At 41.9% G+C, this 21,735-nt stretch overlaps 1 protein-coding gene and 2 long non-coding RNA genes across 3 annotated transcripts in view; 2 read left to right on the top strand and 1 right to left on the bottom strand.

The window, feature by feature from the left end:
- Nucleotides 1-1,199: 1,199 nt before the first annotated feature.
- The window catches only part of LOC138970353 (uncharacterized), a 47,497-nt gene continuing 26,961 nt past the window's right edge, over nt 1,200-21,735 (bottom strand). Inside the window, exons 5-6 of the mRNA XM_070342816.1 lie at nt 2,653-2,808; nt 1,200-1,566 (exon numbers count right to left, since the gene is read on the bottom strand). Of these exons, the coding sequence (XP_070198917.1) occupies nt 1,526-1,566; nt 2,653-2,808 (197 nt within the window). The 3' untranslated portion in view covers nt 1,200-1,525. The remainder of the gene's footprint in view (nt 1,567-2,652; nt 2,809-21,735) is intronic.
- On the top strand, nt 9,262-10,562 carry LOC138971465 (uncharacterized). The gene is made up of 2 exons (XR_011457263.1): nt 9,262-9,923; nt 10,253-10,562. It is a non-coding gene; the product is annotated as an uncharacterized lncRNA (long non-coding RNA).
- Nucleotides 15,297-17,677, top strand: LOC138971464 (uncharacterized). Its single transcript, XR_011457262.1, has 2 exons — nt 15,297-17,038; nt 17,368-17,677. It is a non-coding gene; the product is annotated as an uncharacterized lncRNA (long non-coding RNA).

Here is a 21,735-nt window from a genome sequence, read left to right as displayed (position 1 = left end):
GGCTATTTCAGGAAGGGCAATTTATAAACGGGTGTTATTGAAAACAAAACGAACCGACGTCGCACTGAGTTCCCTTGCTTGTGTCACAGTGGTGAGTGTTTTAATGTGGCGGTACAGAGGCTGGAAAGTGGGATAGGGAAGCGTGTGTGTGTCTGTGTGTGTGGTGTGCGTGGTGTTCTGGTGTGGTGTGGTGTGTAGTGTTGTGGTGTGGTGTTTGTGGTGTGGTGTGTGTGTGTGTTTGTGTGTGTTACTGTGTGTGTGTGTGTGTGTGTGTGTGTGTGTGTGTGTGTGTGTGATCGTGTGTGTGTGTCATCGTGCCAGTGTGTGTGTGTGTGTCATCGTGTGTGTGTGTGTGTGTGTTTGTGTGTGTGTGTACGTGTGTGGAATGGTGTGGTGAGGTGTGTGTGAGAGAGAGTGTGTGTGTGTGTGTGTGTGTGTGTGTGTGTGTGTGTGTGTGTGTGTGTGTGTGTGTGCGTGTGTGCTTGTGCGTGTGTGTTTGTGCGTGTGTGTGTGCGTATATGTATGTGTGTGTGTGTGGATTGGTGTGTGTGGATTGGTGTGGGTGTGTGTGTGTGTGTGCATGCGTGCGTGCGTGCGTGCGTGTGTGTGTATGTGTGTGTGTGTGCGTGTGCGTGTGTGTATGTGTGAGAAAAATTATGCGAGAGGGCGTACGTGTGTTTTTGTTTGTTTGCCTGCACTGGTTTTTTTTCTCTTTTCAACTGTATTTTTTATTCACACACAAAAACGATTTCAACAATCGCTTATTTTGTTGACAAACTGTCACTGGACAATGATATTTTCTGACCTATTTGCCTGAAATCTAATCTATTCAGATTCACAACGTTTAATATGTAAAAGCTTTAAATTGACACATGAACGAGGAACAACAAGTCTGGCCGGGTTTTTTCAATGAATGCTAACTTGGGCGTGAACGTAATCGTCACTCTGGGAGTAAACCCACGTCTGTTCGTCTATTTCATTCTCTTGTGTATTATTGCATTTCTCATGCTGTTTTTATTTTTCTTTTTCTTTCATCGTCCTTATTTTTTTTTATCATCTTATTAGTACTATAATTATCATTTATTTCTGTCCCTGCCCGATGTTGTAGGTATTTTGTTACGGGCATATTTCGTACTTTTACGAACTCATCTAAACAATTCTTCTACCGCCGCCCCCCCCCCCCCCCCTCACTTCACCCCATCCCCATACTATTTCCAATCACAGGCGCAACAAATACTACACATTTCTGCATTTCCCTTTTACTTAAATCACAAAATGGAAAAGTTACCTAAGCCTATAATAAGTTTAAAGAAAGGTGATTAAGGTTATAGATTTGAATAAGTGTCTCACAGATTGTTGAGAACTTAAGCCGCCTCGAAGAAAAAATGCAACAGAAAAAATAACCCCCTCCAATAAAACAACACTTTGATTAATTATTTCCTTCTCATTTAAGCTGTCGTCGTGTCCACAAAGCATCCAGTTGTTCGGTTCAAGTTTCACATCCAAGGTAATAGTCAGCAAGATCTCATCGCTTGAACTTTAGGCACAAGTCGAGTAAGCCCGCATCTGCAAAACAAATTGGAACTGAAAGTACATGTATATAATAATGCCAAACTGCTGCAAAAGAAAAAAAAATGAATTAACAAAATCTAGATAAAAGTAAAGAAAGATCAAAATCGAAATTCCCACAGAAGGTCTCGGTATAAAATTCATCACGGATATGTTTTAAAATGAGATTTGACCTACATAAAAAGTATCAACTTAGAACGGTGTTTTTTTATTTTGTTAACATCCTTAATGAGATTTGAGGTTTAACCGATCTGATCACAAAAAACGACACGACCCTCAGTGTCGCAAAAATAACAAGCGAAATGGATAGCTGTGTGTCTCAGACTGAATTATCCTTTGGATAAATAAAGAAAGAAAGAAAGAAAGAATAAAGAAAGAAAAACAAGTCGCGTGAAGCGATATAAAAACATTCGGGCAATCTGTATAGGCATCAAACTATAAAAGATCAACTCCAAAAACCGGTCATCGGCGAGACATCACACAGATAGTCTCGGCTAACCATACCCGATTGGAAAATGATGGCGTGACAGTTCCGTCTCAACTATCACAAAAAACCGGATATGACGTCATCAAAGACATTTATCGAACAAATGGAGAGAAAAAACGTCTGGGGATATCATACCCAGGAACTCTCATGTCAAGTTTCATGAAAGGTGGAGGCGGATCAGTGCTTATAAAATTAAAAAGACAGGTGTTACATGAATTGAACAAATATAAAAGAATGCAGGGGATTATTTGATATGATTTTGCTAAACAACAACAACAACAACAACAACAACAACAACAACAACAACAACAACAACAACAACAACAACAACAACAACAACAACAACAACAAAACAACCACTGTTATTTGCCTCCTTCATGTCGTCATCGTCTTTCTCCTCCTGCGTTTCATCATCGTCATCATCGTCATCGTCATCATCATCATCATCATCATCATCAACAACAACAACAACAACACCAATACCAAATAACAAACAACAACAACATTATCATCATCATCATCATCATCATCATCATCATCATCATCATCACCATCATCACCATCATAGTCATCACCATAGTCATCATCGTCATCACCTTTTAGCGTGAGGAAGATGAGAAACTCGTCCATGATGGACTCTCCCATATCGGAAGCTTCCGGGCTGACCTCCCTTGTATAGGGCTGCGGGGATTGTGGGAAGGTTGTAATTCTGTTGTCTATCATCGTGCGTCTCGTTCGCATGGGCAGCCAGCCTGGCACAGACACAAACACACTTGAGACAAAAATATAAATGAAACGTCATCATGTATTGTCTGGCATCGTTGGAAATATACTCATGGAAGTTAATCACATGTTGTAGATGGATGGTGCTTCTGTCCCACGGAGCTGGGTCCAATAGGGAGAGGATTTGTTGATACGCTGCTATCACATGTTGTACAGCATCATGATAAATATATACACAAGGTCGTCACCCATTGTCTAGTATCGCGATCGCATGGACAGCCTACCTGGCACAGACACAAAGAAACTTGTTAGACAAATATAAATGGAAGGCAGCCCCATGTTGTCTATCTTCATGAGAAATATACACATGCCTCGTGAGAAATAATTATACACATGTTAGGTCGTCATATGTTGTCTAGCATTGTGAGAAATATAAACATGGAAGGTCGTCACATGCTGTCTAGCATCGTGAAAAATAATTATACACATGTTAGGTCGTCATATGTTGTCTAGCATTGTGAGAAATATAAACATGGAAGGTCGTCACATGCTGTCTAGCATCGTGAGAAATAATTATACACATGTTAGGTCGTCATATGTTGTCTAGCATTGTGAGAAATATAAACATGGAAGGTCGTCACATGCTGTCTAGCATCGTGAGAAATAATTATACACATGTTAGGTCGTCATATGTTGTCTAGCATTGTGAGAAATATAAACATGGAAGGTCGTCATATGCTGTCTAGCATCGTGAGAAATAATTATACACATGTTAGGTCGCCATATGTTGTCTAGCATCGTCAGAAATATACACATAGAAGTTTGTCACATGTTGTCTTATATCATGTTAGGTCGTCATATGTTGTCTAGCATTGTGAGAAATATAAACATGGAAGTTCGTCACATGCTGTCTAACAGGGCCGGACTAGGCTAAGAGGAGGGGGGGGGGTTGCCAGTGGGGGTCAGGGGGCGAAGCCCCCTGAAGCTGATGGGTAGGTCATATTCTGAGATAGCAAAATGGTCGCTCCTTGCATGAAACGGCATAAAATAAACAATAATAAAAAATGTTTTAAATAAGTGAGGTACATGTTTAGGCTAGAGGGGGGGGGGGGTTGCGCAACCCCCATAACCCCCCCGGTAGTCCGGCCCTGGCTAATACCGTGAGAAATATTCACATGTATAGACGTCACACACTGTGTAGCATCGTCAGAAATATACACATGGAAGTTTGTCACATGTTGTCTTACATCAAGAAAAATATACACATAGAAGTTCGTCACACAGTGCTTAGTGTTGTGATCTCATGTACAGCTTACCTCGCACAGACACAAAGAAACTTGTTTGAAAAATATGAATGGAAGGTATTCTAGCATGTTGTCTAGCATTGTGATAAATATACACATGGCAGGTCGTCACATCATGAAAAATATACACATAGAAGTTCGTCACACATTGCTTAGTGTTGTGATCTCATGGACAGCTTGCCTCGCACAGACACAAAGAAACTTGTTAGAAAAATATGAATGGAAGGTATTCTAACATCATGAGAAATATACACCTGGAAGGTCACAAGTAGTCTAGCGTTGTGAGAAATGTATGCATGGAAGGTCGTCACATGTTGTCTAGCATCTAGCGTCCTGATTTCATTGGCAGCATGCCTGGCATAGGCACAAAGTAAACGCATGAGAAAAATACAAATGGAAATTACAATGTCTGTCATCGTGCGTCGCAAAATGAAATGGGGGTCGTTACGTGTTGTCTACGTCGCTTGGTGTGTCGTGATCTTATGGTTTGTGATGTTTTATCCTGTGATTATGGAACAAAAAACATTCAAGAAACAAAAGAGACAAGAAATTCCTCCGAGGTAGGAAAAACACCCCCGTTGGTCAAAGGGAAATAACCATTCTCACTGCCACCAACTGAGAAGGTTATTTCCCTTTGACCATTAATATGTGCCTCTATAAGTCCTTGTAGAATCTTAATCCACCAATAACTCCCTAACCGTGTGTTTGACTGGTCCCAATTTTTGTAAGGACCGTCTCAGGAATGTATAGAACCTGTTCACCAAGTTTGGTGACGATCGGTCCGTTCATTCTTGAGATCTATATGCGAACACAAACAAACAAACAAACAAACAAACACATCGAGCGAAACCTATACACACCCCTATACCGAGGGTGTAAAAATGAAGACATGAGCGTAAAATGTGGCACAGGGTCGTTTGATGGTGTATTGTACGGGTTTTGTATTGCTGCGTGTGTTAAGGTGGATCGAAACATCGTGTGTTGGTAGCCTGGCTCAGAAACACATTAAGTGAAGATAAAAATCAAATGAAAGGAAGGTCAACAGATCAGCGTGAAATATGACACAGAAATGTTGGGTGGTGTTGTGAAGGGAATGTTACTGGATTGGCGAAAGTGCTTCAATATTTCGTCCGAACACACCGACACACACACACACACACACACACACACACACACACACACACACACAGCACACACACACACACACACACTGTGACACACACACACACAAAACACACACACAAACACACACACACACATACACACACACACACATACACACACACACACACACACAGAATCACACACACACACACACACACACACACACACACACACACTCACAAACTCACACACACACACACACACACACACACACACACACACTCACACACACACACACACACACACACACACATACACACACAATAAAGTAACGAAAAAGATACATAGATAAATTCAATTAAAAAAAAAATAAAGTTGATAATTGAAAGAACGAGTGAGACATATTTGTCACTGAAGGTGGACGGAGCAGACACTGAATCAGCCAATGGTGAATAAGTTCATGAATAAACAAGTCGCGTAAGGCGAAATAACAACATTTAGTCAAGCTGTCGAACTCACAGAATGAAACTGAACGCACTGCTTTTTTCACCAAGACCGCATACTCGTAGTTTCATCAGTTCACCGCTCGTGGCAAAGGCAGTGAAATCGACAAGCCAGAATAGTGCGGTAGTGGTCGCGCTGAGCAGAATAACACGCTTTTCTGTATGTCTATTCTTTTTAGCTTACTGAGTTTGTTTTTAATCCAAACATATCATATGTATATGTTTTTGGAATCAGGGACCGACAAGGAATAAGATGAAATTGTTTTTAAATCGATTTCGAAAAATTAATTTTAATCATAATTTTCATTTATTTTTTATTTTGAGAGCTTGTTTGTAATCCATATATAACATATGTATATGTTTTTGGAATCAGACATTAACGAAGAATACGATGAAATTGTTTTTAATAAAAAAAAAAACACCAAGCCACCAAGCTGAAATGCAATACCAAAGTCCGGCCTTTGTCGAAGATTGCTTTGCCAAAATTTCAATCAATTTGATTGAAAAATGAGGGTGTGACAGTGCCGCCTCAACTTTTACAAAAAGCCGGATATGACGTCATCAAACGTATTGTTCGAAAAAAATAAAAAAAATATCAGGGGATATCATTCCCAGGAACTCTCATGTCAAATTTCATAAAGATCGGTCCAGTAGTTTAGTCTGAATCGCTCTACACACGCACACACACACACATGCACACACACACACACACACACACACACACACACACACACACACACACACACACACACACACACACACACACACATACACCACGACCCTCGTCTCGATTCCCCCTCTATGTTAAAACATTTAGTCAAAACTTGACTAAATGTAACAAACAAAAGCATGCTCATGCTGTTATTTCCCGTGTATCCCCAAAACAAGCAGGTTGTCCATGCAGACTCATGCTTATTATGACACCTCAGTGCATGCATGATAAATATTAAACACTCCTTTAAAAAAAATTAAAAATTAAAAAAATATTTTTTAAAGCACCAGTTTGACCTGCATACTCTTAATGAATAACTGGTTCCAGGGCCCGGTAAAGAGAACATGTTTTGACCTATTTAACCTGACGATGTGAAGACCTGATCAGAGCTGGTACATTTACATATCAAACTAGTGGATATTAAATTAGATGTACTCTTGTACATTAGATTGTGTATAGATGGCGATATATCTTCGAAAACAGACTATTTTTCCGGCAAACATCAAACACGCAATACCACTCAACTACGATTGTACCAATCTGTGTCCTAAGATTGAGTAGCGGGCACTTTCCCGAAGAAACAAACAGTACTAAGTCCTAGTTGTGTCCTGATGAAGGAGACATGGTATCATCTGAACAGCTGACGACACGGCAACCAGCAGCTGGACCGGTTGACGATGACCTCAAAAGTAAAAATAAAGTAGATCGAAACAGACAGCCAGACAGATTATCAATGACCTAGTTTGCGATTAAAAAAAAATGATTCCCGGCCCGCAAATGACCTAGTTTATTGGCCATGACCTAATATGCAAGTGACCTAATTTTTCGAGCGCATAGAGCGCATTGTCGTCAGTGGAAATCAATCACACACACACACACACACACGCACACACACACACACACACACACACACACACACACACACACATGCTCACAAACACACACACGCACACACACATGCTCACAAACACACACACGCACACACGCAAACACACACACACACACACGCAACCTCTTTCTCACAAACACACACATACACAAAAACGTTCTCTCTCTCACACACACACACACACACACCCACACGCACACACACACACACACACACACACACACACACACACACACACACACACACACACACACACACACACACACACACATTACAGCGTTCGGAAAGTCGTTTCCGTAGTGTACGTTTTTACTGACTTTATCATAAGAACATTTGGCCATTTGGCCACATAGCTTAAAATCATCAGTCTGGCAACTTTCGTGACAGAGCATGTTTTTTTCTCTCTCGTATTCTTTCTTTTTACATTTAGTCAAGTAATGACTAAATGTTTTAACGTAGAGGGGGGAATCGAGACGAGGGTGTGGTGTGTGTGTGTGTGTGTGTGTGTGTGTGTGTGTGTGTGTGTGTGTGTGTGTGTGTGTGTGTGTGTGTGTGTGTGTAGAGCGATTCAGAGAAAACTACTGGACCGATCTTTATGAAATTTTACATGAGAGTTCCTGGGTATGATATCCCCAGATAGTTTTTTTCTTTTTTTTGATAAATCTCTTTGATGACGTCATATCCGGCTTTTTGTAAAACTTGAGGTGGGACTGTCACACCCTCATTTTTCAATCAAATTGATTGAAATTTTGGCCAAGCAATCTTCGACGAAGGCCGGACTTTCATTTCAGCTTGGAGGCTTAAAAATTAATTAATGACTTTGGTCATTAAACATCTAATAATTGTAATTAATTTTTTTTTTAAACCATCCAAAATTACGTTCATCTTATTCTTCATCATTTTCTGATTCCAAAAACATATAAATATGTTATATACGGATTAAAAACAAGCTCTGAAAATTAAAAACATAAAAAATATGATTAAAATAAAATGTCCGACATCGATTTAAACACAATTTCATCTTATTCCTTGTCTGTTTCTCATTCCAAAAACATATAGATATGATATGTTTGGATTGAAAACACGCTCAGAAAGTTAAAACGAAGATAGGTACAGAAAAGCGTGCTATCCCGCTCAGCGCGACCATTACCGCACTATTCTGGCTTGTCGATTTCACTGCCTTTGCCGGCCACCAACATCGAACGCAGAAGAAGAAGAAGAAGAACTGCCTTTGCCACGAGCGGGGACTGACAAAACTAAGAGTATGCGGTCTTGGTGAAAAAATGCAGTGCGTTCAGTTTTATTCTGAGTTCGACAGCTTGACTAAATGTAGTAATTTCGCATTACGCGACTTGTTTCCTTTTGACATTTAGTCAAGTTTTGACTAAATGTTTTAACGAAATTATTTTTTTACCAAACGATCCAAATTTACGTTCATCTTATTCTTCATTATTTTCTGATTCCAAAAACATATAAATATGTTATATTAGGATTAAAAACAAGCTCTGAAAATTAAAAATATAAAAATGATGATTAAAATAAAATGTCCGAAATCGATTTAAAAACAATGTCATATTATTCCTTGTCGGTTCCTGATTCCAAAAACATATAGATATTATATATTTGGATTAAAAAAAAACACGCTCAGAAAGTTAAAACGAAGAGAGGTACAGAAAAGCGTGCTATGCAGCACAGCCAAACCACTACTGCGCTAAACAGGCTCGTCAGTTTTACTGCGTTTTGCACGAGCGGCGGACTACGGTCATTGTGTAAAAATGCAGTGCGTTCAGTTTCATTTTGTGAGTTCAACAGCTTGACTAAATGTAGTAATTTCACCTTTCGCGACTTGTTTATTTATTTATTTATTTCCTTTGCTGCTACACTGCTAACGTTTTACGGTAAGGCGCATAGAACTGAATTAGGATTTTATGCAATATTATTATACAATAAGACCATTCTTCTTATTGTGACTGTTGCGAAAATGTACGCAAGCTATTCAGGTCCATACAAATACCGAGCACCGTCAGGCACCTATGGTCTATTTAATTAGGTGATGCAGCAAGTGCCTATGAATCGTCGGGAAAACCGAAGTATAATTACGTCAAAGTTTTGCTATCAGTTGACGTCATTTTGTTTGTCGTCAAGGAGTTGTCGTATTTCTTGAAGGAGTTTCCTTCAAAGCTTATTCTTTTACTTTCGATGTGATCGTCAGTTTACTTTGTTCATTAGTATTGGGAACATAAGGAGTTAGATAATAAATGAGGTTATTATTAGGTACGAAATTCTTGATCGCTATTTTCGCGAATAGACAAGAGTTTCCATTGGTCTAGGTTAGCTAACAACGCAAAGATGAGTTTCGGTTAGCGATTAAGGAGTTTGCGCAGAGAGAGAAAAGAATAACGATCGAAAAGAAAAGGCAACGGAAAGTGGAAGAAAAGGAGCGAAAGCATGAGAGGACCACAACAACACCGTTCTATGCCCATGCCTAGAAGCAAAACCCATCGCCAAGGGCGAACGAAGTTGGCAAGAGCTTACACAGAGGAGACACCCTATCTTTCACGGAGCGACCAGAGATCTGGCAGTGAGCGACAGCGGTAGCCGGTAACCGTCAGGGTGATGGAATCTTTTCTCGGTAAATATGTTTTTTAGATCCAAGTTGATTTTCCCAAGGTTACCAAGTTAATTTTTATGAGCACTGTATTGGTCACGGTATCACAAGTGTGATCAAATACCAAGATTTTATGTGATCACTGTAGATCAAACGTAATACATTGTATGAACGTTGAGCAGCATGAGGAACGAATGTGGATAATTAATTGTTTATAAAGTGCTGTAATGAATGATATAGTTGGATCTCCATTTGAATAACAAGATGTGTTTTTATCACACAGGTCTCAGGGGAAACGGTTTGTATGATGATAGAATAATTCCCAGTTCTGAGACTTGTCATTATTTCGACAGATATGTTGGTGTTTCGAGTTACGACTACGAGTTTCCAGTTCGAGATCTGAGGGACGAGTTTTTTTCACGATCAACCCTCTAACTTCGTGCGATGTTTTCCTGATCATCAATGATGAACTTTATATAACCGTTCGACGATAACCAGCCTGGACCACACGACGTTCCGACTGTCAACATCATCACTGCGTATTTTCAAGATGAGTGACTTTTAGAATTAGATCCAGGATATATGAACGATACAGAAATGAAGAATAACCCGTCGACCACGGAACAAGCCAGTAAATAAAAGTTGAATCTATAAATTTACAAATACGTCTTGTGTGTTTTGTGCATGAATCTGCAATAATGGTGTGATAGAATTTTTTTTAGAAACAAAATTCATTCTTGTTCTGATTTATAACGTAAAAGGTGAGGTCTTCGTACCCTCCGAGTACGCAACAGACAGGATCCGCAACATTTGGGGGCTCGTCCGGGATAGTTCCAAGACATTCTTGTTTTTGGGATTATTTCCAAAGACACGAGCCAAAATTCTAAATTTTTTAGTTGGGTATCACACCATTGTGCAGGTTTGTCACAAAACTCATTCGGAGGTCTGGCTATGGTAATTCATTTTTGTATTTGTACATTTTGCACGACTGCATGTGCATGAATAGGTCAGTTGGATAGGTATGTTGTAACACGTAGATTTTTGTTTCACATACGAACTGTCAGTATTTGTGAATACAGTAGGTGATACCAGTAGAAGTGTATGAGTGAAAGAATTGTGATTGGTTTCCTTGGGAAAATTATCTTGGACGCGAGGTAGGTTTTTTTGAGATAGCCAATTTACGAATTCTAAAAGAAAAGGGAAACATTGTAAACCGAACTGAAACATCAACATATATTCTTTTGTGCGAAGGCACTATCCCATTTTAGTCAAGCAATACTTGAATGTAAGCGCACGCTTGGACTAAAATCGTCCATGACTTTGTATTTCTTGGTGGCATAAGAAATATAGTTGTCATAGATTAAAGTAAAGTAATTCAACTCAGGGAAGCTGAGTTTTGAATGAAGGTTTACCAGAACTATTGTGAGGAGTGCAGTAGGGTCTGATGAGAGTTTTGATGATAGGTAGAGAATTAGCATGGTATTGCTGAACCTATAAAACTCGAGTTTACCTAGTAAAGCTTAACTGGATGGATAGACATATAAAAGCATTATGGTTGTTTTTGTCTAGGTTCTGAAAGTCAGAATTGTAAAATCCAGTTAGCCGATTTCCAATTTCGAAAGTCGATATTGGTTTAGTATAGTTGGGTCAATGTGACACTATACTGAGACTAGGTAAGGAAAATAATCTTGTTGTGATAGATTATTTTAGTGAAGCTGGTGTGTTTCCTGAGTCAGTAGTGACTAGGTTTTGTGCTATTGAATTAGTGTCAAGGTCACTCGGAAGCCAGATCACGTTGTGGTGATTGTGTTATCAGTTGTTATAACCCTTCACAAGGAAGTTTGATATAGCAGTTAACTCGGGAGTCGAGTAGGTCTAGGTTAAAGACATAACTACTATAGTCAGTCGGTGTTCTAATCTGGTAGTGATTAGAGGTGTGCTCTTATATTCCTTACTTTTGTATACCAGGGTTACGTGTAGACAAATTAGGATTGAGGAACTGAGTCTTTAGTGTATTTTGGCAAAATAACTGAGACTAGTTGTTGCACCGACAAGTTAAGAAAATGCCGAGACGGCAGGTTATGGAGGCGGATTCTCCGCTGTTGGCATTCAAGCAGGATGGGATTATCCTGGGTCTGTCAGGTATAGAGTTGGCAGACTATATCGAAAAGCGACGTCTGGAAGAGATAAATCGAGAGGAAAAGAAACTCGAAGAGGAAAGAAGGGCGCGAGAAAGACGTGAAGAGATAGAAACGCAACAAGAATTCGAACTGAGGAAAATGCGGGAAATGGTTGACCTAGGTTTAAATCAGAATGTAAACCAAAATAACCAGTACATGCCCAGAGAGTCAAGTAGCAAGATACATATCAATCTGCCAATTTTGGATGACAAAGATGATATAGAAGCCTACTTCAAACAGTTTGAACGCATTGCAAAACTATCAGATTGGGATGAAGATGAGTGGGCAATTCGATTGTCAGGGCAATTGCGAGGTCAAGCACGCCAGGTGTACATCGAATTGTCTGATGAGGAGTCAGTAAACTATGATGAGGTGAAAACAGCGATCTTGCAGCGTTTTCAGCTGACTGCTGAATCTTACAGGAAGAGATTCAAAGAGGTTAAGTGGGAAAAGGAAGAGAGCATCAAAGAATGCCGAAAACGCATGAAAACCTATCTAGATAGATGGAAGGAGTTGTCCGAAAGGGAAGGGAAGTCGGGTGACTTGGAGGATTTAATTCTCACAGACAAACTGTTGGATGTCCTAACTCCGGACCAAAACAGATTCGTTAGGGAAAGAAATCCAACTAACATCGATGATGTTGTGAAACATGTGCAAACATACATAGATGCACGTGATGCCGGGGGACGCATGCCACCGCGACAGTCACAGGGGGGCGAGCGTAGGTTTGACAATAAGCCGCGTAATGGACCACCTCCAACCGGGGGTAACGCACAGTCAGACAATAGGCAGCCACACAAGGGCAACAACTTTGGACAGAGGTCGGGGGGTAATCCAAACAGGCAAACAGGGAATAGACCACCACCCAACACGAAGGGGTGTTTCAGATGTGGGGGGCCGCACATGATGCGTGATTGTCCCAAAAGATTGGGTGGGCCAAGACCCAGCAGTAATTATGCATCAACATTACTAGCTGCAGTTCGAACGTCAGGTGACGAGGTCACATGCCAATGTCGTAAGGGCGATGCATACGATCCAAACTGTAGAGTACAGGTTGAGGGAAAGGACGCAAGTGGTATCCGTGACACGGGCGCAACTTGTATAGTGGTGAACTCTTCACTAGTGCCGCCGGAGTGTTATACGGGCGAACACCAGAACATAACCCTAGCAGATATGCGTCAGAGAAAAATGCCGATAGCGGTTGTACAAATGGACACACCGTTTTTCTCGGGAGTCACACGCGTGTTGGTGGCAAAGGCTTTGTGTCACCAAGTCTTGATCGGTAATATCCGAAAGGATATGGATGAAAACGAGATCAGTGTACCTGTTTTTCCAATTGTGAAACGGGAGGCAGAGCCACAATTGTGTGCGCCTGTACAGACTCGGAACCAGGAAAAACAGAAGGCGGAGAAAAAACCCTGGGTTCCGAAACAAATCGATCTAGGTCAGATTCGGCCAGAGGATTTGTCTAGAGAGCAAAAGACAGACCCCTCTCTAGCGAAAATCCGCGATCGGGTTGCCAAGGGGGCAAAAGACGGCACTCATTACGAGTGGAAAAAGGATATCCTTTATAGGATATACATGGACAACGGCAGTCCATGCAAACAGGTGGTTGTCCCAGAATGTTTTAGAACGGACGTTCTAAAATTAGCACACGACACGCCTATGGCCGGGCATCAAGGCGTGCGTCGCACCAGAGACAGAATTTGGCGCGATTTTTATTGGCCAGGGATTTGTGGTGACGTCAAACGGTATTGCGCGTCATGTGATGCGTGTCAACGCAGCTCGCGGAAGGGGGCTACAAGGAAAGTGCCTATGAAAAGCATGCCGCTGATAGGGACACCGTTTGAACGAGTGGGAGTCGATATCGTAGGGCCCATCATACCCGCATCTAACCGAGGGCACAAATACATATTGACTATGGTAGACTACGCTACACGGTACGTAGAGGCTACACCACTCAAAGACATTAGAACAGAAACAGTGAGTGAAGCTTTGTGGGTCATGTGGACAAAAGTGGGCATTCCTCGGGAGGTACTGACCGACAGGGGTAGCCAGTTCACAAGCGAGGTTATGGAAGAGGTAAACAAACTTCTGAACATCAAAGGCATCCATACTACACCGTGGCATCCTCAGACAAACGGGTTGACTGAAAAATTCAACTCTACGCTCAAACACATGATGAAAAAACTTTGCCAAGAGCAACCAAAAGACTGGGACAAGTTTCTCCCTGCGCTACTGTTCGCGTACAGGGAAGTCCCACAAGAAAGTCTGAAATTCTCACCATTTGAACTGCTGTATGGCAGAGAAGTCAGAGGTCCCATGCAAGTTCTACGTCAAGTATGGACAAATGAGGACACAGCAGATGAGACACGCTCCACTGTCAGTCATATTGTTGATCTCACAAACAAAATCGAGAAGACTTGCGAGATTGCCAAGAACAATCTCAGCAAGGCTGCTCTCAAGTACACAAAGGCGTACAACAAAAAGACAAAAGAAAGAAGTCTAGCGGTTGGAGACAAAGTGTTGCTTTTGTTGCCTGAGAAGCACAATAAATTGCAGCTGACATGGAAGGGTCCGTACCCAGTGATAGAGAAAGTCGGTAGTTGCAACTACAGGGTGAAAATCAAGGGACGTGACAAGCTGCTACATGCAAATCTGCTGAAGTTGTATGTAGAACGCGAGTCAGAGTCCAAAGAGAACAGGTCCGAGCAAACTAAAGCAAAGGCTATAGTGGAAGTTCCGGAAATAGTGGCGGTGGTGGTGGATGATGTGCATGATGATGAAATGGGTGAGTTGGGGATAGACCGATTTCCCATGCTTTCCCTAAAACCAAAAGAAGGTCCCAAAGATGTAAACATCAATCCAGACCTAGAACCACAGAGACAAGCAGAAATACAAGCACTTTGTGACAGGAAGGTCAAAGCACTCAAAGACATACCTGGGAAATGTGTCATCGAAGAGTGTGAGTTCAAACTGACATCACAAGAACCTGTGCATGTAAAACAGTACAAGCTACCCTTTTCACAAGTAGAAATTGTGAAGAAGGAGGTCAATGACATGCTGAAGTTAGGTGTCATAGAACCTAGCATTTCACCATACAACAGTCCGATTGTATTAGTGAAAAAGAAGGATGGGTCAATTCGATTCTGTATTGACTACAGACAGCTGAATCGTGAAGTAGTATTCGATTCTGAGCCTATCCCAGACGTACCCTTGATCTTTGCAAAATTGCAGAAAGGGAGCTATTTGTCAAAGATTGACTTAACAAAGGGGTATTGGCAAATTCCCATCAAGGAAGAAGACAAAGAAAAAACTGCTTTTAGCACACCACTTGGGCAATTCCAGTTCGCCTACTTACCGTTCGGAGTGAAGACAGCCAGCATGATCTTTACTCGCATGATGCGGAAGCTCTTAGAACCGCTAGGACGTGATGATGTCGAGCATTTCATAGACGACATCATTATCGCGACAGAAACGTGGGAGCAACACGTAGAGGCGGTAGAAGCAGTTCTGTCTAGACTGGAAGAGGTATGCTTGACTGCAAAGCCATCAAAGTGTTACTTTGGCTACGCAGAGCTGGACTACTTGGGACACCACGTAGGGCAAGGCATGACCAAACCAGATGACGAAAAGACCGAGAAAATCAGGAGCGCAAAAAGACCTGAAACCAAAAAGGAAGTCAGGGCTTTCTTAGGACTGGCAGGATTCTACAGAAAGTATGTCAGTGACTATGCCAATCTCAGTGCACCGCTGACGGACTTGACAAAGAAAGGTCTACCTGAAAGGGTAGTGTGGAACGAAGAGTGCGAGGAAGCCTTCACGAAGCTCAAACAAAGTCTGGTATGCAAGCCAGTGCTGCTACTGCCAGATATCGACAAACCGTACACAGTGAGGAGTGACGCGTCCGATATCGCCATAGGCGCGGTACTTCTACAGGACCAAGGTCAAGGACTTCAACCAGTGGCGTACGCGAGCAGGAAGTTGAACAAGGCAGAACGTAACTACTCGGTCATTGAGAAGGAATGTTTGGGAGTAGTATGGTCGATCAAGAAATTTGAACAATACTTGTACTCGGTACATTTCACTCTGGAGACCGACCACCAACCACTCACATACCTGCAGAAGACCAAGACAGAGAATGGACGTCGCATGAGATGGGCACTCCAGTTACAACAGTACTCCTTTACTGTTAAAATCATCCGAGGGGTTGATAACGTTGGGGCCGACTATTTGAGTAGACTGAATAACTAGGTTTAGCTTAAACATGAATGTTTCAGCTCAAGAGGAGGGGCGTATGTTGCGAAAATGTACGCAAGCTATTCAGGTCCATACAAATACCGAGCACCGTCAGGCACCTATGGTCTATTTAATTAGGTGATGCAGCAAGTGCCTATGAATCGTCGGGAAAACCGAAGTATAATTACGTCAAAGTTTTGCTATCAGTTGACGTCATTTTGTTTGTCGTCAAGGAGTTGTCGTATTTCTTGAAGGAGTTTCCTTCAAAGCTTATTCTTTTACTTTCGATGTGATCGTCAGTTTACTTTGTTCATTAGTATTGGGAACATAAGGAGTTAGATAATAAATGAGGTTATTATTAGGTACGAAATTCTTGATCGCTATTTTCGCGAATAGACAAGAGTTTCCATTGGTCTAGGTTAGCTAACAACGCAAAGATGAGTTTCGGTTAGCGATTAAGGAGTTTGCGCAGAGAGAGAAAAGAATAACGATCGAAAAGAAAAGGCAACGGAAAGTGGAAGAAAAGGAGCGAAAGCATGAGAGGACCACAACAACACCGTTCTATGCCCATGCCTAGAAGCAAAACCCATCGCCAAGGGCGAACGAAGTTGGCAAGAGCTTACACAGAGGAGACACCCTATCTTTCACGGAGCGACCAGAGATCTGGCAGTGAGCGACAGCGGTAGCCGGTAACCGTCAGGGTGATGGAATCTTTTCTCGGTAAATATGTTTTTTAGATCCAAGTTGATTTTCCCAAGGTTACCAAGTTAATTTTTATGAGCACTGTATTGGTCACGGTATCACAAGTGTGATCAAATACCAAGATTTTATGTGATCACTGTAGATCAAACGTAATACATTGTATGAACGTTGAGCAGCATGAGGAACGAATGTGGATAATTAATTGTTTATAAAGTGCTGTAATGAATGATATAGTTGGATCTCCATTTGAATAACAAGATGTGTTTTTATCACACAGGTCTCAGGGGAAACGGTTTGTATGATGATAGAATAATTCCCAGTTCTGAGACTTGTCATTATTTCGACAGATATGTTGGTGTTTCGAGTTACGACTACGAGTTTCCAGTTCGAGATCTGAGGGACGAGTTTTTTTCACGATCAACCCTCTAACTTCGTGCGATGTTTTCCTGATCATCAATGATGAACTTTATATAACCGTTCGACGATAACCAGCCTGGACCACACGACGTTCCGACTGTCAACATCATCACTGCGTATTTTCAAGATGAGTGACTTTTAGAATTAGATCCAGGATATATGAACGATACAGAAATGAAGAATAACCCGTCGACCACGGAACAAGCCAGTAAATAAAAGTTGAATCTATAAATTTACAAATACGTCTTGTGTGTTTTGTGCATGAATCTGCAATAATGGTGTGATAGAATTTTTTTTAGAAACAAAATTCATTCTTGTTCTGATTTATAACGTAAAAGGTGAGGTCTTCGTACCCTCCGAGTACGCAACAGACAGGATCCGCAACAGTGACAAAGCGCGAAGGAGCTATTTTCAAATCCCGATACAGGTATATACTGTTTCTTTTCAATAATGTTGCATGAAACCAAGCCTTGTACGTACTCCAGGTGTCAATCGTGAAGGAGTGAACTATCTCCAGGGATCTGTGTCGTTTCAAAAACACAGAATGGTTTCTATGAAACGCAGATGTTCTAACTTAAAATGTGTCGCTTGAAATGGTCTTTTTTCATGCCTGAGGGAAATGCTTGATTTCGCACTTCCTCAAAAATGGAGCAGGCATTTGATAAAGGATGTTTCGCCATCCGGCCCTGTCTTCTGCCTTCCGTAAAAAGATTATTGTTGAGATGTTGAGGCGTGTTCATGCTCATGAGGACTCTGTTTGGTTGTTGTGCTGGAATGTATTATTGTATAAATTGAATGTACTCAAGCCAAGCAATATTCATGTGTACTACACGTTGTTGAAATAAAATCTTATGTCTTATGTCTTGATGTTGTCCGTTCTGTCTGCCTCTGCATCTGCCACCTTCCAGTGGTCCTTGTATATAGAACAGTCTGGGCAGCATTCTGTGACTTGTGACTTGAACAAACCATGATACCTGTAGCCTCCTTCTCGTTACTTTCAAAGACATACGTTATCGATTAACATCACACACACAAACGAGGCGTCTCTGTTTGATCCTCTCTTTCGAACTGAAATCTCTGACGTCAAAAGCCCCCCAAAAGTTCGAAAAGACGTCATAACGTGAATGCTGGCGTCACGTAAAAATGCTGTCACTTCTTCTGCGTGTCACCCGTAGATCAAGTGACAAAGAACTTCAAGAACGAAGCCTGTCTCGGTGCCTTCCACATATCAGCAGCTGAAATTAATCGTAAGGTCACCGCCAGGCTGTGCATGTATCAGTATCAAAACGGTGTTCCTGAGGACATGTTAGAAATCCCAAAGGCTCCGCCTGAGGTACTTTGTTGGCTCACGTAAGTGTAGCCTATGCGATGATAAACTTTGTCTGTCTGTGCGTGCGTGCGTGCGTGCGTGCGTGCGTGCGTGCGTGCGTGCGTGTGTGTGTGATAGAAACTTTAACATTTCCGAGTCTATGGATAAAGCTCGCATAAGAAGATTACGTCTCGGTCAAAAGTGTTTGACGTGTGTGATAGAAACTATTTGAAGACGTCACATTATGACGTAAGAGGGTTGGACGTCACGCAAAGGAATTACTGAAAGTCTCGGTCATTGTTATTGTGAGCGGGCCGAGACTAATTGGCAGATCCAGGGTCTCCCTTTCTTGCACAGTTTCACCTATTGCTTTCTGTGTGTGTGTGTGTGTGTGTCACTGTGTGTGTGTGTGTGTGTGTGTGTGACAGAGTGATTGAGTTTGTGTTACTGTTTGTCGATTTCTTACGTGAGCCTTGAAGGCTTCGCCTCTTGTTTCTAATGCAGGGGCTCACATCCATGAGAGGTGGCATAGGACAAATGTCCTGGATAATGCAAAAGTGATAGGACAATTGTCCTGAACAAAAATATATCAATAGGACTTTTTTTCGAAACAAAACGTAAATTTAATTAAACTTGACTAGTTTCTTGTCACAAAGGTAACAGAACAAATAAAATAATTTTCTTGGCAAAAAGGTAACAGAACAAATCAAAGTAATAAAAACGTGTTGTTCTGTCTCTGAGCTAATGACGACAATTCACTGTGATTGTTCCTTTCTCTTTATGGTGGATGCCCACATTTCCACAACCTTCACCACCCACTGTTTCTTCTGAATGTCAACCTTTGGCCCCTCCAGGTAGCAAATCAATCTACTGTAAGTTGAAAAGTACTGAGAATGTCCGGATCAAATGAAAGCATAATCGGACAATGACCACTTTGTGACAAAAACTATTGGACATATGTCCTCTTGCATGAAAAATGTACAGGACATTTGGAAAAAAATATACGTGTATGTCCGATGTCCGACGTGGATGTGAGCCCCTGCTAATGTCTGGACTCTCCTTGTGGTCTTAGCAGCCGCCGTCCAGCTTTCGCATCCGTAAAGTAGCTTGGACAGCACCGAGGAACCAAGTACGTTTTCAATTTCGCTGTGAAGCTGATGTCTTTGCTTTTCCAGATTTTTGAGTTGTTTTATCGCTGAAGTTGCTATGGCCAACCTTGTCTTGATATCTGCTTCAGAACGGCGGGCTTGGGTGAGGGTGGAGCCATGATATTTGAAGGCGTTTTCTTCTTCTAGCTGCTATCCGTTCATGAGGATATGTGCAGAGGTGTTGTTTGAACTACTGACCATGAACTTCCTTTCTTTAAGTACTCACTTCCATTCCGTAAGCTGTCCATTTGTTAGGTCTTGAAGTTCGGTGTTGCTGTCTCTCGTCAGAACAATGTCAGCTAAGCGCAGGCTGTTGCTGACTCCACCTCCATTAGAGATGGTTCATTGAAAGTCATGGAGATTTTTTTTTTGCACGACGTTGTCGCAAAATGGATGGGGGACAGGACGGGGAAAATCAAGAAGCAGTGTCAAAGACCGACTGTGGTCTTGATGTATATAGATAGAGAATACTACATGGCTTGCTGTGTCGTACCAGATTTACACGAGTGGGTTTGTTGGGTTTTGTTTTAATATTGAAATGCGAGCGAAAGCTAGCTTTTCATGTATTTGGCATCATGAGCAGTGGAAAATCAGGTCCCTACCCTACCAGACTAGTTTGATTGTCACGACCTCATTTACATGATATACCCACTAGTGAAATGAACGAAAGTACGTATTGTTATCTCATGGGTGCATGGTCTCTCTCGCGCATGTGGGATGATCTAAGATCTGTTTGTTGACGACGACTGCACCGCTCGAGGTGCTTATAATGTTTAGATTAGACCCTCATCGATTCCGAAGTTTCTCAGGACCCACATACCTTCGTGCCCCACTCTATCGAAGGCTTTCTTGCAGTCTTTAAAGTTGCGAAAGAGGTCCTCAGTGGATGCATGTCTTTGACCATTACGTTTTGGGCAGTTAGCTAAACCAAAATATATTTTTGTTTGGCCTTAATGATCTGTTACCGCCCTGATATGGCCCTTCGTGGTCGGCTGGGCGTTAAGCAGACAAACAAGCAAACAAATGATCTGTTCCATTGTACTTTCGCATGCCCTACACTCATCTTGTATCGTACTTCAGATGTATATTTCTTAGCTGAGTTCTTAGGTCGGTTTGAAATGACTCGAATCAAAGTGGTTGTTGTTGCTGTTCTACTTTTAAAGCGTGTGTGGTTAAAACGTGTTGGCGATGGAAATTCTCTAAGGCAGTGATGGAAAAAAACAGCGCGACTTGTTTTGCGCTCTCTCTCTCTCTCTCTCTCTCTCTCTCTCTCTCTCTCTCTCTCTCTCTCTCTCTCTCTCTCTCTCTCTCTCTCTCTCTCTCTCTCTCTCTCTCTCTCTCTCTCTCTCTCAGTCCGTCTCTCTCTCTCTCTCTATCTCTCTCTGTCCGTCTCACTCTCTCTGTCCGTCTCTCTTTCTCTCTCTCAGTCCGTCTCTCTCTCTCTCTCTCTCTCTCTCTCTCTCTCTCTGTCCGTCTCACTCTCTCTGTCCGTCTCTCTCTCTCTCTCACTCTCTGTCCGTCTCTCTCTCTCTCTCTCTCTCTCTCTCTCTCTCTCTCTCTCTCTCTCCCACTCTCTCTTTTGCTGGGTCACTCTCTCTCTCTCCACTCTGTCTCCCTTTCTCTCTATACTTTCTTCCAAGTATCTCTACCCTATCTGTCACAGCCCCCCCCCCCCCCCCCCCAATTCTCCTTCCTATGTTACTCTTACTCTTTCCCTCTCTCTCTCTCTCTTTCTCTCTCTCTCTTTTTCTCGCTTGCTCGCTCTCTCTCTCTCTACCCCCCTCTCCCTCCCTCTCTCTCTCTCTCTTTCTCTCTCTCTCTTTCTCGCTTGCTCGCTCTCT

Source organism: Littorina saxatilis, linkage group LG7 (genome assembly GCF_037325665.1).
Source record: "Littorina saxatilis isolate snail1 linkage group LG7, US_GU_Lsax_2.0, whole genome shotgun sequence".
In the NCBI taxonomy this organism is placed as follows: Eukaryota; Metazoa; Mollusca; class Gastropoda; order Littorinimorpha; family Littorinidae; genus Littorina; species Littorina saxatilis.
The sequence above is the reverse complement of the archived record's forward strand: the minus strand, read 5'-3'. Positions and strand labels throughout refer to the sequence as shown.